Raw genomic sequence first — 15,428 nt, 5'->3', positions numbered from 1 at the left:
AGAAAGTTCACGGAATAATTTCTTTTGTGACTGAAGTAAGAAAATAAAAGTCCTTTATGGGGGAAAACTGTAAATGACTGCTTAAACAAAATGTTTCTAACAGAAACAACCTGCATTCTCAGGTTATAAAACAAAGTAATCGTATTCAGAACAAAATCCCATAGGTGAAGGGGATGAAGAAGGTACAGCCCTTGGTCAACTGAAGACCTTCTAAAATGGCGTCCAGTACCTGAAAACCAGTTTTAGTTATGAAGTCTTTCTTAGAGCAGCAAGGCTCCCGTGCTGAAATAACATATGTGGCCGCCCAACTTTTTTCCCCTTAATGAATTTGTAGAATGAGAGGCTAGAATGAAACAAGAGGGCTTCTACTGAGAGTCACTCAGGTTCGAGATTGAACCAAAGTCCTCATTAAACTATGAAAATCAAAAGAGAAACTAAGTTGCTCTACAATCCAGAAAATAAAAAGCATAGGACACACTGGTGCAGGATGAGATAAACCACCTAGCCGCCAACGCAGGTTAAGCACCGGCACCTCGCGCTGTTGAGAAAGGATTTGGGGCCTTGGAATTTCCCAAATCAGACAAAAATGAGTCATGGTGATTGCTGCTGGAGGAACCGTATTACTGTGGTTTCCCTTCTACATATTCAGGGGGACCTACTTGAAGGACGGATCAGGCTTTAGAACACAAAAGCATAAAACATTTATAAAGGGTGTCCTGAAAGTTCCCAAAGAATTATGATAATACGGAAAATGAAGTAAGAAGAAAAATCTTGTTTCTTTGAAAATTTCTCCTTATCTACACAGAGAATTTTGTAGGTAAGAGACTTCAAGGTAAGGAAGATGAGGGGTAAAGAGGACGTAGTTAGGTGTTCTGAAGAAAGTATTTTCTCCATCACTGAGGACTGCAAGGACTTGAGCTGTGTGGCTTCTTCCACTAAAACATTCTCAGTTCTGCCTTCTAAGACTGAATAAGCAAGTTCAGACACCTCTAAGGTGGCCTACCTTCATTTGTTTCTTTCCTCCTTGTCCCCAGCTTGCTGAGTTGTGGGAGGAAGTGCTTCCCTGAGAGCCGGCAGTGTTCCAGACTCCTCCATCATCCTCCTCTTCCCAGCTGGGATGGCGAGTTCCTGCCACTGGCCCATCATTCTCCCCCCAGCCATCTTGCATAGATTTGGAATCTTTAAGAAAAGAAAGAGCCAACTGTATGCAATGGCTATATATAACAAAACCCACAACGATCATTCCTTGTAAATGCAGCATTTTAGTGTATTTCTAATTGTATCCAGTATCTGTCTGTATGGCGAGGCAAATATTCTCCCAACTTTAGAGAGCAGAATGGAAACCCCAAAAGGGTCAAACATACACAGTAAGTTCATAACCACAAATCAAGATTTCCTGGCTTCCAGTTCAATGATTTTTCCCCTTACACAGTGTTGACAGAAATCCCCCAACTGAAAAGAATCACTATTTACAAGAAATTTCACATTTAAATTAAGAGAAATCTGTTACTCTTAATGAGAATGTTGAACTGCACTTCTTAGTTTTACCCTCCTGAAAGGAAATATGTGGTGTACTTTGTAACGGATTTTACAAATATGAGGCAGGATAAAAAACAACTGTCAACCTTGTTTGGGGTGAAGAAAAGAATATGAAAGATGGATGGAAAAAAGAAAACTGTACTAGATTTTGAATATCAAAATTACAGTGAAAGAAGAGAAATTCAGAAATAGCCATGAAAATTTGAAAGTTACTAGATTTACACACTTGAAATGTACTGGAAACTAAAAAGATCCTAGGCAGAGACAATGTATAAGCAATGGCTTTTAAAGACGGGCAGAGGAGGGACTTCCTTGGTGGTCCAGTGGCTAGACTCCATGCTTCCAATGGAGGGGGCTTGGGTTTGATCCCTGGGGAATTAAATCCCACATGCCACAAATAAGAGTTCACATACTGTAACTAAGACCTGGTCCAGCTAAATAAATAATAAATAGTTAATAAATAAATAAAAGACAGGAGGAGGAAATGTAGGGGACAGAATGCGGAAGGGAGGACAAAGACAGGGAAACCAGTGCTCAACTGTGCAAGGAAGTAGGTCATCATCAGGCGCCAGAGTCAATTCCACCAACATCTCCCCTTAAGCAAAGATCTTGAATTTGGACACTGGGATAAATCCTTAATCTCTTTCTGAAAATTCTGTATGGATACACTTTCTGGTAATGATAGAAGAAAGGAAAGACACTATCCCACCTAGACGCTCCATGATAAGGTATGAAAGCGTTATTCACTCAATCTGCGTCTGACTCTCTGCGACCCCATGAACTGTAACCTGCTGGGCTCCACTCTCCATGGGATTCTCCAGGCAAGATTACGGGAGTGGGTAGCCATTCCCTTCTCCAGGGGATCTTCCCGACCCAGGGACTGAACCTAGGTCTCCCACATTACAGGCAGATTCTTTGCCAGAATCTGAGAAGCCCAGAAGCTCCATCCAAACCTTCAATTTACAAAATGACAAGACATTTATGGAGGGAGTTACTTGATTCAGATGGCTTCACACGAAGAGTCTAGAGCCAGAAAAGTGGCTTTTCCAGGCCTTTCTGCTGCCAGGCTCTGGGACAAGGCCTATGATGCCATCTAGGCACCAATCAAGTATGCAGACAGCTAGGTAATCAATTTCCTCAGACAGCGGCATCATCTCCCAGAAACTCCCAAATGAACCTTGGCATGAACCCTCTATGGTGTTCACTAAGCACCCCCCTTTGCAGGGGCTCTGTAACTGAGCTGCAAAAGGCAGGGCCTGGGGGCTGTTCTCCCCGCTTCTGGATAACCAGGACCATTTCTCCTGCACAGGAGGTTACCCACTATTACATAAGCACAGGCTTTAAACATCCTCTGACAAGCAACAGGAATTAAAAGACCCAACATAACTGATATAGTGACCTTTTTAAAGAAGAAAGACATCCATGTAAACCTTCTTCGAGAGAAAGGAGCTGCACTTTTAACAAATGATTTCTTGTAGAGAGATTAAAAAAATAGAGACCTTCAGTACTGAAGTCATGGAGTCCACACCAGATTTAAGACATCTACAGTCTAGATAAGGTCACAGGTTAAATTACCATGAGCACTGATTAGTAGGCTGTGACTATCTAGCCCCTTCCCCTGACTACTACATGTTCAAATTACCCAGAGTAGGGGGAAAGGTAACTACAGATTTAGCTATAGATATAGATGATCCCGGTGAGTAGAAGCCTTTTTTAAAATTTGGAGAAAAGTGATTTCTGTGACGGAAGAAAGATGATCCCGAAGTTGGGAAAGACACATAAAAGACACATAAAAATCTTCAAAGTACTGCTAAAGGGCCTCCTTGCGCCAAGGGTCTGGTTTATGCCTTTCAACAGCGTTCTGGATCTATTCCAAGTCTACAGAATGGTATTTCCCATGATAATAGAACCAGTTTTACAATCAAAGTCAAGACAAGATCAAATTCTTTATCAAGATATTTCTATGAAGTGAAGGAGATTTGTCATTTTCAAAATGCAGTCAAGTTACACAGGCACAAGAGTGAGTTTCCAGAATACAGAGAGCTAAGATGATACTCCATCCTATGGTATGGTCAGAATCATAAATATCATAAAACAAGCTTGACAATGGAATTTATTCTTGTTCCAATTCAGAGAATTCAGTCTGACCACATTTTTTAATCAAAAGACAATCCCTTAACTCTGCAATATGGTAGAAAAGAGACGTTGGAATACTTCTTAAGAAAACTACAAAAAAGCGAAAACAAGCACTTGAAATTAAATTTTTCAACTGAGGATCATCCAATGGGACGTTCTGCAGCATCCGTTTATAAAGTTTTGCAAATTGAGTACACATTGCCAGCTGGATCAAGTATAGCTTAGATTGTCAGTGATTATGAATAAGTGTGACGTGCTTTGTTTAAAAAATTCAAATGAAGAAATTTTGTTGGGTTCAAGAAACCTTGAATGTCCTGTGTGGGTGGGACTATGAGGAGAGAGACAAAGGGGAAAGAAAGGAGCAGAAGGATGAAGTCACTGGGCAGCAGAGACCTAGTTCCATGTTAAATGCCAGGAATAATTGTTATTTTTACCAACATGAGAGCAGAAATGCAAAATAGATATAGTGAGCACTATTTAACTTACTATGGGAGAAAAGGCACATCAAAATTTCAATTCTGGCCAGACATTAAACGAGTTAAAACGAGGGATTTCCGTGGTGGTCCAGTGGCTAAGACTCCATGCTCCCGATACAGGGGGCTTTGGTTTGATCCCTGGTTGGGGAACTAAGACCCCACGTGCCACAAGAGCATTCATGCCGCAACTAAGACCCAGCATGGCTGAGTAAATATTTTTTTCTTTAAATGAAATCAATAATACTAACTTACGACTTTCAGTTCACTGTAAGCATTTTTACATATGCCAAGCCAAGTCTCCATCATTTGCTACTAACCATTTACTAAAGATCCAAGGTCCTGAACCTCGTTAAACTGATAACGTAACAACAGCCCTCCCCCAAACATGTGACTCTCCAAATTAACAGAGACTCCCTCAAAAAGAGCGCCGTATACTTACTAGGTTTCATGGCATTTGGAGCACTGGAGGGTGCAGTCCCCCAGCCTGTTGTCGACGCTCCCGTGTCATCCATCTCGCCCCACCCAGGACTGCTCTCGTTTGGCTCACCCCAAGCTGATGTACCATTATCTGGAGCAGATGGTGTGCTTTTGCTCCAGACTGTAAAGAAAGGAGATGCATCTCAAAGAATGATTTATCAACCCTGTAGCATCCAGTGGGGGTGAAGGGAGGAGGAACAGGGCCTCCTGAATTCCATGGGTGCAAACCGAAATGTGGACACCACCTACACGGAGGACACCTGGCACTGTCACTTTAACTTTTGGTCCAGTACTTCCACCGCCAGGAAATTATACCATACATGTACTTGTAAAAGTAGATGAAATTACATGTACAACAATGCTCATGGCATCACTGTCAGAAAACATCTGGAAGCAACCTAAGTATCTATGAAAAAGGGACCAGTCAGACCAATTGTGAATTGCCCATCAAGTGAATACTATATACAAAGCAATGAAAAGACAGAAATGTATTAACATGAAAAGTTTTGCAGAATAATGAGAAAAGCGTGGCGAAGAACAGTGTATATAGTACAATTTCCCCTACTGCACCAAAATATATCTATTTTGCTACAGGGATGAACAAAATTTCTGATTGGCACACAAAGTTCTAAAACCTGCAAGGAGAGACCCTAAGGGTTAAGATTCTTTTATTTATTACCTTTTGCTTTTCTATATAGTTTGAAGGTTTTTACTATATGAAGAAATTCTTTTACATTTTCTAGGTAGAGAATTAATGAGCAAATGTTCATTTCCTTCTTTTGTTTTCTTTTCAATATAGATTTTAAAAAAACCAGAACTAGTTAAAAGTAATCATTTCATAACTGGTTTCACTGAACATTAGACTTACTTTGGAGAGTGGAAAATTAAGTATTATGATTAATTTTAACTCAAATAATCCAAACAAATTAAGGGTTCAGTTCAGTTCAGTCGCTCAGTCATGTCCGACTCTTTGCGACCCCATGAATCGCAGCACGCCAGGCCTCCCTGTCCATCACCAACTCCCCGAGCCTACTCAAACTCATGTCCATAGAGCCGGTGATGCCATCCAGCCATCTCATCCTCTGTTGTTCCCCTTCTCCTCCTGCCCCCAACGACTCCCAGCATCAGGGTCTTTTCCAATGAGTCAACTCTTTGCATCAGGTGGCCAAAGTATTGGAGTTTCAGCTTCAGCATCAGTCCTTCCAATGAACACCCAGGACTGATCTCCTTGGGTAGACATCCTTGCAGTCCAAGGGACTCGCAAGAGTCTTCTCCAGCACCACAGTTCAAAAGCATCAATTCTTTGGCCCTCAGCTTTCTTCACAGTCCTACTCTCACATCCATACGTGACCACTGGAAAAACCATAGCCTTGACTAGACGGACCTTTGTTGGCAAAGTAACATCCCTGCTCTTGAATATGCTATCTAGGTTGGTCATAACTTTTCTTCCAAGGAGTAAGCATCTTTTAATTTCATGGATGCAAGGTGCATCCCTTTAATTTGCTGATTTACATGAGGGCATTCAAGTTGCCAATGCCAAACTAAGAACCATCACCAGGCACTACATTTTAAAAAATTGTTTAAAATCGCCTCCCTTTATAAGTTTTTATCAACACTACTTTTAATTTACTAGGCATGATGTTTCTTATCCAAAGAATGAGGGAAGCAAGTTTAATTCTGAACAACTGATTATCATGAGATAATCTCCACATGACGAAGTGCTCCACTTCCAGAGGTTAACTGTTAAAAATCATCTGGAAAGTGATGGAATACTTTGGCCACGTGATGTGAAGAGCTGACTCACTGGAAAAGATCCTGATGCCGGGAAGGACTGAGGGCAAAAGGAGAAGGGGGCGACAGAGGATGAAATGGTTGGATAGCATCACTGACTCATGGACATGAATCTGAGCAAACTTCAGGACAGAGTGAAGGACAGGGAAGCCTGGCGTGCTGAGGTCCACGGGGTCGCAAAGAGTCAGACACAACTTAGTGACTGAACAGTAACAACAATCTCCACATAATGAAGTTTGCCACTTCCAGAGGTTAACTGTTAAAAATCATCTGGAAAGTGATGGAAACCTTCCAGATGCCAGCTTGGCTCTAATGTTTTCTGATGGCCTCTGCAAGAACAAACACAGACGGCTTCCCATTGCTGGGGAAAGAGCAACACAGAAGATGTGTCCACAGGCAGAACAGGAATGGAAATTAGGTCTATTTCTGCTCCTATTTTAATTCTTTATTTTTAAATCTAGAGCAGTTTGTTTGGCAAGGTTTAAACCTTTTCGATTCTGTAGACCGATATAATTACCAAAAAAATAAAAAATAAAATAGGGGGGAGACTAACCCAGGGATGCCACCTTTCCCTTTTGCCAAAAAAGAGCGTTACCACGTACCACCAGCATCTGTCGTCACCAATGTTTGATATAAAGAGAGCTTTTGTTGACAACAGCCTACAGTTAAAGCAGGAAAGAGTCTCAGAACAAAGCTAAGTTCAATAAATACCTCTTAACAAAAATGGCTTGGTTTAGGATTGCTTTTCTTCAACAAAACCTGTAAGAAAAAGCCATCGCCTACCTGATGCTGATTTGCCGGTCATCGGGGTAGGCAGGTTCGCTTCTCGAGGTGCTGGGCCCCCTTGGGAATTCTTATCCCACAGATTCACATTCTTGTAGTTGTAACTGTTGGGGTCTCCCCATGCGGAAGTGCCATCGTCAATGTCCATCTTCCGACTGATCGACTGTGGGGATGGCTCTTCCCAACCGCTGGGTTCCTCATCCTTGGGGGTTACTGGCTGCGGCCCGCTGCTCCAGTTGGAATTGGAAGGTCGTCCGTTGCCTGGAGGTGGTGGGGCTGGGCCTCCCCAGGAGCCAGAGGCCTCGGGTTGTGGTGGTGGTAGCTGCTGCGGTGGCTGCTGCTGTTGGTGCTGTTTGTTCCAGGAACCGGGCTGTCTGCCTGTCTCCGTCCACGCCGGAGACCTTTTGCAATCTTCCCACCCGCCTTTGGAAGCCAGGCTTGCGTTCCCACCGCTACCCCAAGTCCCGATTTCACTCTGCCCACCTTCGCCCCACCCGGACACAGGTTTACTTGCAGCATTTTCCCAATTGCTGGTTTTCGCCTGATCAACCTCCTCTCCCCAACCATTCTTTCCAGAAGTCCATCCTTGGTTGGGCTGGCGTCCACCTCCCCACCCCTGATCCTTGCTGGAGTTCTCGTTCCAAGAGGAAGATGTCTTCTCGTCCGGTCGTCCCCCTCCCCAGTTGGAAGAGTTGTTGTTCTTATAGTCGTTCCAGCCTCCTGTGTTCTTGGGGTCTTTCCACTCTGCAGAGGCTGAGAGCTCTCCCCATCCAGACTTCATCTGATTGCTTTGGCTGGGCGCGTCTCCCCAGCCCCCTGAGCTCTTGGTCTGTGTGGCAGCGCTCTCCCACCCCTCAGTCCCTTTGTCAGACTTCCCCTCGGGCCTTGGCACCTCTTCAATGTCCCACACCGTGTCTTGCTTAATTTGAGTTTGGCCCCAGCCAGTGTTTGAGAGCACCCTGGGGTCCAAATCAGTTCGGCTCAAAAGAGTCTGCAAGACAGCCTGACAATCAGGATGTGTGGGCCGGTACGACCGACGGCCAGAATTGTGACTGTCACTACTTCCTGCTTTGTGGTTGCTTCCAGTGCTTTGACCTCCAACTTCACTTCCCGTGGAGCTGGAAGATCTTCCCCAACAGGGAGCCTGGGCATTGCCTTGGTTTTCAGGGAGGGGGTGGCCCTTCTGATTGTCCCATGCTCCAGTGCTAGAATTTGGTTGGTTTGGACCACTCCATTCTCCAATTTTCAACTCGTCAGACCCAGTCGGCTGTTTCCATTCTCCCTGAGAGACCCCGGATGTCATTTTGTTCCCTTCACCCCATTTGTTGTCATTAGAGTCCTGAGGGCCAAAGTTCCAGGACCCACCCGTAGACCTGTTATTGTTGTCCCAAGAGTCACTTTTTGACCCGGTTGATTTCTGAACAGGAGCTCCCTTCCAGGAGTCCTCTCTCTCCTTTCCATTGTTCCCATTGTTTCCAGAATTGCTTTGTCCAGAGGCTGTGTCAGTTCCAGAAGGCCCCCTAGCTGCACCCCAAGATCCAACACTCCCAGTCTTTCGATCTCCAGTGCTTTGTGAAGGGGCATCAGTGCTCCTGGAGGCGTTCCCCAAGCCCATCCCAAAGGGCATTCCCTTATTCTCCATGGGGTTTGGTGAACTTGAGTTCAAGGAGTTAGTGTTTCCATTTTTTGGTCCATCAGTGTTATGAATTTGAGCCTGCTCTCTGCCAGAGACAACAAAATTAACACCCGCATTTTCCATCTTTGACTGCTGTTCCCTGGATGCCTGACCTACTGCGCTAACCTGTGCACTGGAATTACTAGTCTCCGTTTCCAATGCCCCTTTCCTAGAACTTCCTTCTTGGACCAGTGCTGGCCAGGCAGATGGGTTGCTATTTGGGTTAAAGTTGCTGAAGCCAGAGCCAGGTCCAATTCTCTCCTGACCACTCACATTCCTCCAGTTTCCTAGTCCATTGTTGCTCTCCGTAGTAGGATTGGAAGATTGAACAGATTTAGCCTTAGGGTCAGATTTCCAGACCCCAAGATTACATTCGTTCCCGGAACTTGCAGACTGGCACTGGCTCCCTTTTCCTTTGTTACTAGTGGTGCTTCCTGGCAGAGTGCTCTTCTCAGAGCCAGGGTTCGAGGCACTGTTGTTATCGGTGGTGTTTTCGGAAGAAGACTCAGTGTCTTTGCTGGCAATGCAAGGCCACTCTTCCATGTCAGACCCGTCTACAATCACCTTGTCCCAGATGTGAATGGGGTTGGGGGAGGCGCCGCTGTTGGAGGAGGCTCCCGGGCCCCAAGTGGAATTTGCATAATTTGAAGCAGCAGCACCTCCAAGGGTTGACTCTGAGAAAGAGATGGTCTCATTAATCACAGTGGCACATGCATCATCTCAACACCTCGAGCTCAAACCGCCCCAAAAGTGAGCTTATCACTTCCCCACAAACTAGTTCTCTGCCCACTGCCTGCCTTGCTTAACTGTGTCACGCCTGAGCTCTCTTCTGTCTTGCCTGGCTGGTGTATTTGCTAACTCTAACCCCCAGAGCCTCTCAAAGCTATCCTCGTGCTACTTCCAGGGACAGAGAAGGGACTTCCCGTATCCTGAGACAATGCAGCTAATAGCCTATCCTTGCTTTACAGCTACAACCCACTCTAAACACCCCTAGTATTAATAAAGAACACCTCTGATTATATCACTGCTCTATGGAAAGCACTGGAGAGTTTTGTAGTGCATTAAGAATAAAGCTAAACTCTTGGTCCTGAGGTCTGATCAAGATGCTCCACAACCTGGGACCCACTGACTTTTCCATTTTCCCCTTTCTCTGCTTTCTCTGATGATGCCCACACTCTACAAACTGCACCTTCTCACCCTGGCTCCATTCCCCACGGGCATCTACTGTTCTTTCCTTTGGAATTCACACGCTGAGATCTATCCATCTTTCTGGGTCTAGTGCAAGTGCCACTTCTTCTATGAAGTTTTTTTAAGCTTGCCACCTGAAAACAGCCTTTCTCTTCCTGGAGCTGTTTTGCTCCGTGTATCACACTCACCTCTTCCTTCCCTCACATGAATGCTCTCCAGGCAGAGACCTATCTTGCTAATGTTTGAATTCCATGTGGCAGCCAGGGCACGGCTGCTCAGTAAGCAGCTGCTGAATGATGAATGCCCACCCAGCTAGATGCCGGGGCAGGCAAGCATGAATCAGTTTGTATGCCCAAGGAACTTGATAAAAAGAGTCTGGCTCAGAGCATATTTGATTGGCGTGGGAAGGAGGGGGAATGACCTGTTTTTAAGACCAATAATTTCCTCTAAACGTATTTCAGTTCTTTTTAACCAAACAGCTTTAAACCGATATGAAGTTAAAAAAAAAAAAAATTACATAGCACCATATAAAAGTAAGAAAGCGGAGAATTTCAAACTCTTGAGATCAGGGGCCTCCTAGGTTTTAAGAATGTAAACAGGAGAGTGACTCATGCTGGACCCACGTCTACGTCCAGGCCTGGCGAGACTCAGCTGCTGAAGTGCTCGACACAAACACCCTCACACTTCCCTTTGCAATTGGTGACGAGGGGCCAGGAAGGAAGGGCCAGGAGGCCGTTCTCTGTCTGGGCTGGGCCTGTCCTGACGGCTACCAAAGGAAGCCTCATGAACAGGGCTTGTCTCTGTATGAGACCTATGTCACTGCCAGCTTTTTCTCCATCTTTACTTTGCACATAAGATGGTAAAAAAAATTCTCTAGGCAATTCTATGTTCAAATTAGAACTAGAATAAAGCATCCTACCATTAACAACCACCAATTCACTGTCCTTGTCAATGCTTGATGGTCTTCAAGCTCTGAATTTTAATGTAATCTCAAAAAAACATTTGTAAGAATAAGTGGAAATCTTTTGACAAGTTTTTAAAAAATGGGGGATGATATTTGGAAGTTCTTGGCTATTGGCTGTTTAGTTTAGTATTCATCTATTAAAAACTCTCAAAACTTCCAGGAGAGCCTTTCAGGTAAAGATTCCTTATACCTACATACAGTTTTTAACAGAGCCCCAAATCCAGGGCTCTCGACAAACAAACACTGATCTTAGAAATCTACTCGAAGGATGGCATTATGTGGATTTCCCCCTAAGCTCTGCATTATATAAGACACCATTCTCTCTCTGTTCCCAGAGTTCCAGGAACATAAACACGCACGTCTTGAGATTCAGAACCAGCCTCGGCACTAGTCTCACTTCTAGTCGCCCCAGTACACACCTGAAGAGGTACCTGCGGCTATGGGGGCTTGAACTGCAATGCTCTCGTCTAAGAAGGGAAAAAAGGGACGAAGAATGTGGACAAACAGCAGTGGGCCAAGAGCACTCTCGCCAGACACTGAAATCCAGTTTCAGGAGAGAAATGCTGGTACACACCTCACACTGGGCTCCTCCTCCATCTCCTGAATAACACCAAGAGTCTACAAGAAAAGTCACCCACTCCAGTGTTCTTGCCTGGAGAATCCCACGGACAGAGGAGCCTGACAGGTTACAGTCCATGGGGTCGCAAAGAGTTGGACATGACCGAGTGACTAACACTAACTAGCTAAGTCTATATAATCAGCGTTTCTCATGGACTTCAGACAGGCGACACAGAGTGGCGCGCTGCTCCCTGCAGCCGCCCCGGCCCCCTCGCCCCGCTCACCTGCCCGAGGCGCGCTCACCTGGTGCGGCCCCACCCTCGCTCTGCAGCAGCGCTCCTGTCACTTGTGCGTTGTTGGGGTTTGCTCCGGGTGCCGTGGAGGGAGGAGGCCCTGCCCCGCCCCCGAGGAGCATGCAGGACGGTGGAGGGGGCTGCCCACGTTTTAGTAACACTTTGTGGTCCTGCTGGCAACGGAATCGCGGCGGCACCTCCCGAGGCATGTAGCGGGCGGCGCTTGGCGGTTGTCCGTTCGGCACTGCCACCCTTTTGGCATTGTTGCCACCATTGACTGGTGGCGATGGAGAGCTGCCAATCGGGCTGGCGGCCGTTGGTTGGCTTAAACTTGGTTTCGTCACTTCGGGCACTGAAAGAGAGAGATGAGGAAACAGCCTTTGAAATCCAGTGTATTTTTCTGAAGATTATTTTTTCAAAAAAGTGTCCATGAGATAGGTTCCAATAAGACAATGCTCCTTTCATCCTACTCTGAGGGACATGGTGTTTCCAGATCCCCCAGCATCTTCAGTTTACTGGAGATAGCTAAGGGTGGAAAGTGATGGTGACAAGGATTCAAATACTGCGGTATCACGGAATGACATTCCATTAACTAAGGAGGAGAAGGAAGTTAGCACCATTCACTCCCCTAAATCAATAGTGGAGCCCTCTGAAGGGCTGCCGAGCAGGTCTAAGGGTGCACACAGACCCCAGGCAAAACCCCTGGGGAAAGGTTCAAGGCTCTCAGCCCAGCTGCCCTTTCTCTCCATCCACATTCTTAAAGAAACTTTACCCAAAGTCCCTGGACTAGGTATGCTCAGCCCCCTTCATGTGCACTCCTGGACCATGTTGTCTATCTCTGTGCCATTGAAAAAACTGTTTATATTGAGATTCTCCATTTGTAGATCCTTCTCCTCACCAGGTCAGAAAACCCTCAGTGGCAGGAACCCATCTTTCACCTTTTTTCTTAGGGCACGGCACAAAGTATACCCCTAAAGGGAAACCAGGCTTACAGAATCCCAAGATCAACATGGTTTTGATTTCTATAGCCAGCTCAACTTAAAGACACTTGCTTGGCATTCTGTGTAAACATTAGAAATGTTATAGATCTCTTTGCTTTTATTAAAAAAAAATTTACTAGACTTTGTGTATTTTTCTCAACTATTCATTTAAAATAAAAATTTCAAAATGTAGATATTTTTCCTGTTTCAATATTTAAGGTTTTCCCTCCCTTGTAAAATGGCAAACAAGAAGGATGGGAACATGTGAGATGACTATGAAGCTCTGCTGGACCCTTCTGGCTTCCCTTCCACCCAGTGGAGAAAGTTCTTCTGGACTGGCAAATCCCTCGCTTCATCCTACCAAAAGACTCCACCCTTTCCAGGAAAATCTACCTGGCAGCACACTCTGGCAGCAATACAGAGACAATCAGCCTGGTAATTCCGATGACTCTGAGGCCAGACTCCCTGACCCCAGAGTCATGCGAGGGCCAGCCCTAGTATTGCTCTGACTGCTAAAATGATGCTGGGTCAGCAGGCTGTTCACTGAACTGGCTCCTTTATGAGAGAGATACATCATCAGAAATCAGGGGGCCCAATCTACACCTGCTGGACACTGGGGAATATTATGAGTAACAGGAAGAAGAAGAGTAGGAGCCTGGAATAACTTCAGGGCTTAAATCCCTGGTCTAACCTTAGCCAATCATAAGGCAGTACTGTGCCTCCCAGGAAAGAAGAGAGGTGAGAGGATGAATGGATAAATAAATAAATGTATTTCTCAAGAAAATAAATAGGCCATTGCTTAATATTGTATTGACCCAAAAGTTCGTTTGGGTTTTTCCATTAACATCTTACAGAAAAACCTGAACTAACTTTTGGCTAACCCAGTATTATTAATATAGTGGACTTCGCATGACTTATAAAGACCAATGTGTAACTGACTGACAAATGGATGAATACAGATGAATTAATGATTCATTTTCTATCTGTGTCTGGAAGATTCCATAGCACACGGCATTCCCAATCTCCTCTCTTTTTACTATGAGAATAAACAAGAAGCTGAGGAAGGCCGGGGGAAATTCTTCCCAACTAGCTTTTAGGCCAGAAGGAATTATGCTTCTACAGGGCCGCCCTTCTATAAAAAGACTAGAATCTCCACTTTAAAGTAACCAGGTTTGTCACTCATTTCCCTAAAATAGAATCAGACATGGTAAGAAGAGCCTATAGAGCTGAGATCTGAACATCAGTTGGACCAACTCTGAATCACTCATAGCACAGTGGAAGAAATCTGATAGACATCCTATACTGTATAAGATTCCCTGCAAAGCTCCCAGGGCTTTTTCCCACCATCACATCAGAGGAACAACGGCCCATAAGCAATAAAGTCATAATAAAATGGGGCCACCGCTTGACTATCCTTCCAACACAGTGCTCCCTCCTGGGAGATCAGTCATTCAAAACTTTAGGACACTGTCAGAAAAAGCCTCCCTGCAGTACAAGTTAAGAGCCAACTGTTTCAGGGCTTGAATGAGTTTCTACCCTGTTTTACTACACTCTAAGCACTAACTGGAGAGCAATGCAGGTGTTAGGCAGGATGCCCAAGCCAACTTGCATCCTGAAGTCCAACTAGAGACATCAGAATCCCTGCAGGTATCACGTCATACTCCAAAACATCAGGGGTAACTGAAGAGAGGGAAACTATGATTAAGTCTGAATTACTTTTCAGGTCCTCTCTTTTCTCTCTGAATCTTAATTTGTTTGCAGCTTGTGGTACGAATATTTCTGAAGATAAGCTGCTCAAAATAACGGCATAGTTTCTTATTTTCCAGAGAAAAGGTCTGTGGCTTAAACCTGATCTCTGCTTCAAAGGGGAATAAAGACACTGCGGAAAAAACTGGGTATCCTACTTTCTAATTTCCATTCATTTATCACCAAAAACCATTTACTTCCTCTAATGATTCAATCTTCTCCCCTTCTCTATTGCCATTATTTTATACCAATCTCATCTTACAGTAGGAACTTCTGATTGCCTCTACTTCTGAAAAACTTCAATAAGATGCTTTTTCAGATAAAAGTTTTCTGAAGAAAATTCTGAGATGGGCAGGACCAATAAACTATTTCCTTTTTAAATACCTTGATGGTATCAAACATTAAAAAAACAAAACAAAATATTCCAGTAATGTTTTAAAAGTAATAGCTAAAATACAAACGTGTTCTACAGAAGACATTATTTTAGACTGAAAAATTTCTTGGTGAATAATAATCAATGTAATACAAAAAAATCTTAAAGACTGATGACACATAGAGTGGCGGATGCAAGCTCAACACTGTTCAGCAACCTCTAAGCACTGTCTCTGTTTCTTTACCTTGCACTCATTCCCCAAACTCAATACACACTGGCTTTTGCCCAAATCATCTCACTGGAAGCTTCTCTCCTCATTAAACCATTAGTGATTTTGTTCCCAGTTTACTGGGAACTGGTTGAATTGGGGGGGGGGGGGGGGGGGGGCGGAGCCTGCCTTAAATATCAATAAATTAGACTAGTTGTTGTTTGTTGTTTTAGTCTCTAAG

General features: G+C 44.5%; 1 protein-coding gene across 11 annotated transcripts in view; it reads right to left on the bottom strand.

The window, feature by feature from the left end:
- TNRC6B (trinucleotide repeat containing adaptor 6B) overlaps positions 1 to 15,428 on the bottom strand; it is a 261,892-nt gene that overhangs the window by 54,467 nt on the left and 191,997 nt on the right. For 10 of the 11 annotated variants that reach the window (XM_012175680.4, XM_060413567.1, XM_060413565.1 and 7 more), the window contains 4 exons: positions 11,891 to 12,232; positions 7,203 to 9,551; positions 4,591 to 4,749; positions 1,004 to 1,179 (listed from right to left, as the gene is read on the bottom strand). In XM_012175680.4, coding sequence (XP_012031070.2) covers positions 1,004 to 1,179; positions 4,591 to 4,749; positions 7,203 to 9,551; positions 11,891 to 12,232 — 3,026 coding nt within the window. Of the gene's footprint in view, positions 1 to 1,003; positions 1,180 to 4,590; positions 4,750 to 7,202; positions 9,552 to 11,871; positions 12,233 to 15,428 lie in introns of those variants that run through there. The other variant, XM_060413568.1, reaches the window with a different exon arrangement.

Source organism: Ovis aries, chromosome 3, assembly GCF_016772045.2.
Source record: "Ovis aries strain OAR_USU_Benz2616 breed Rambouillet chromosome 3, ARS-UI_Ramb_v3.0, whole genome shotgun sequence".
Classification (NCBI taxonomy): domain Eukaryota; kingdom Metazoa; phylum Chordata; class Mammalia; order Artiodactyla; family Bovidae; genus Ovis; species Ovis aries.
The sequence above is the reverse complement of the archived record's forward strand: the minus strand, read 5'-3'. Positions and strand labels throughout refer to the sequence as shown.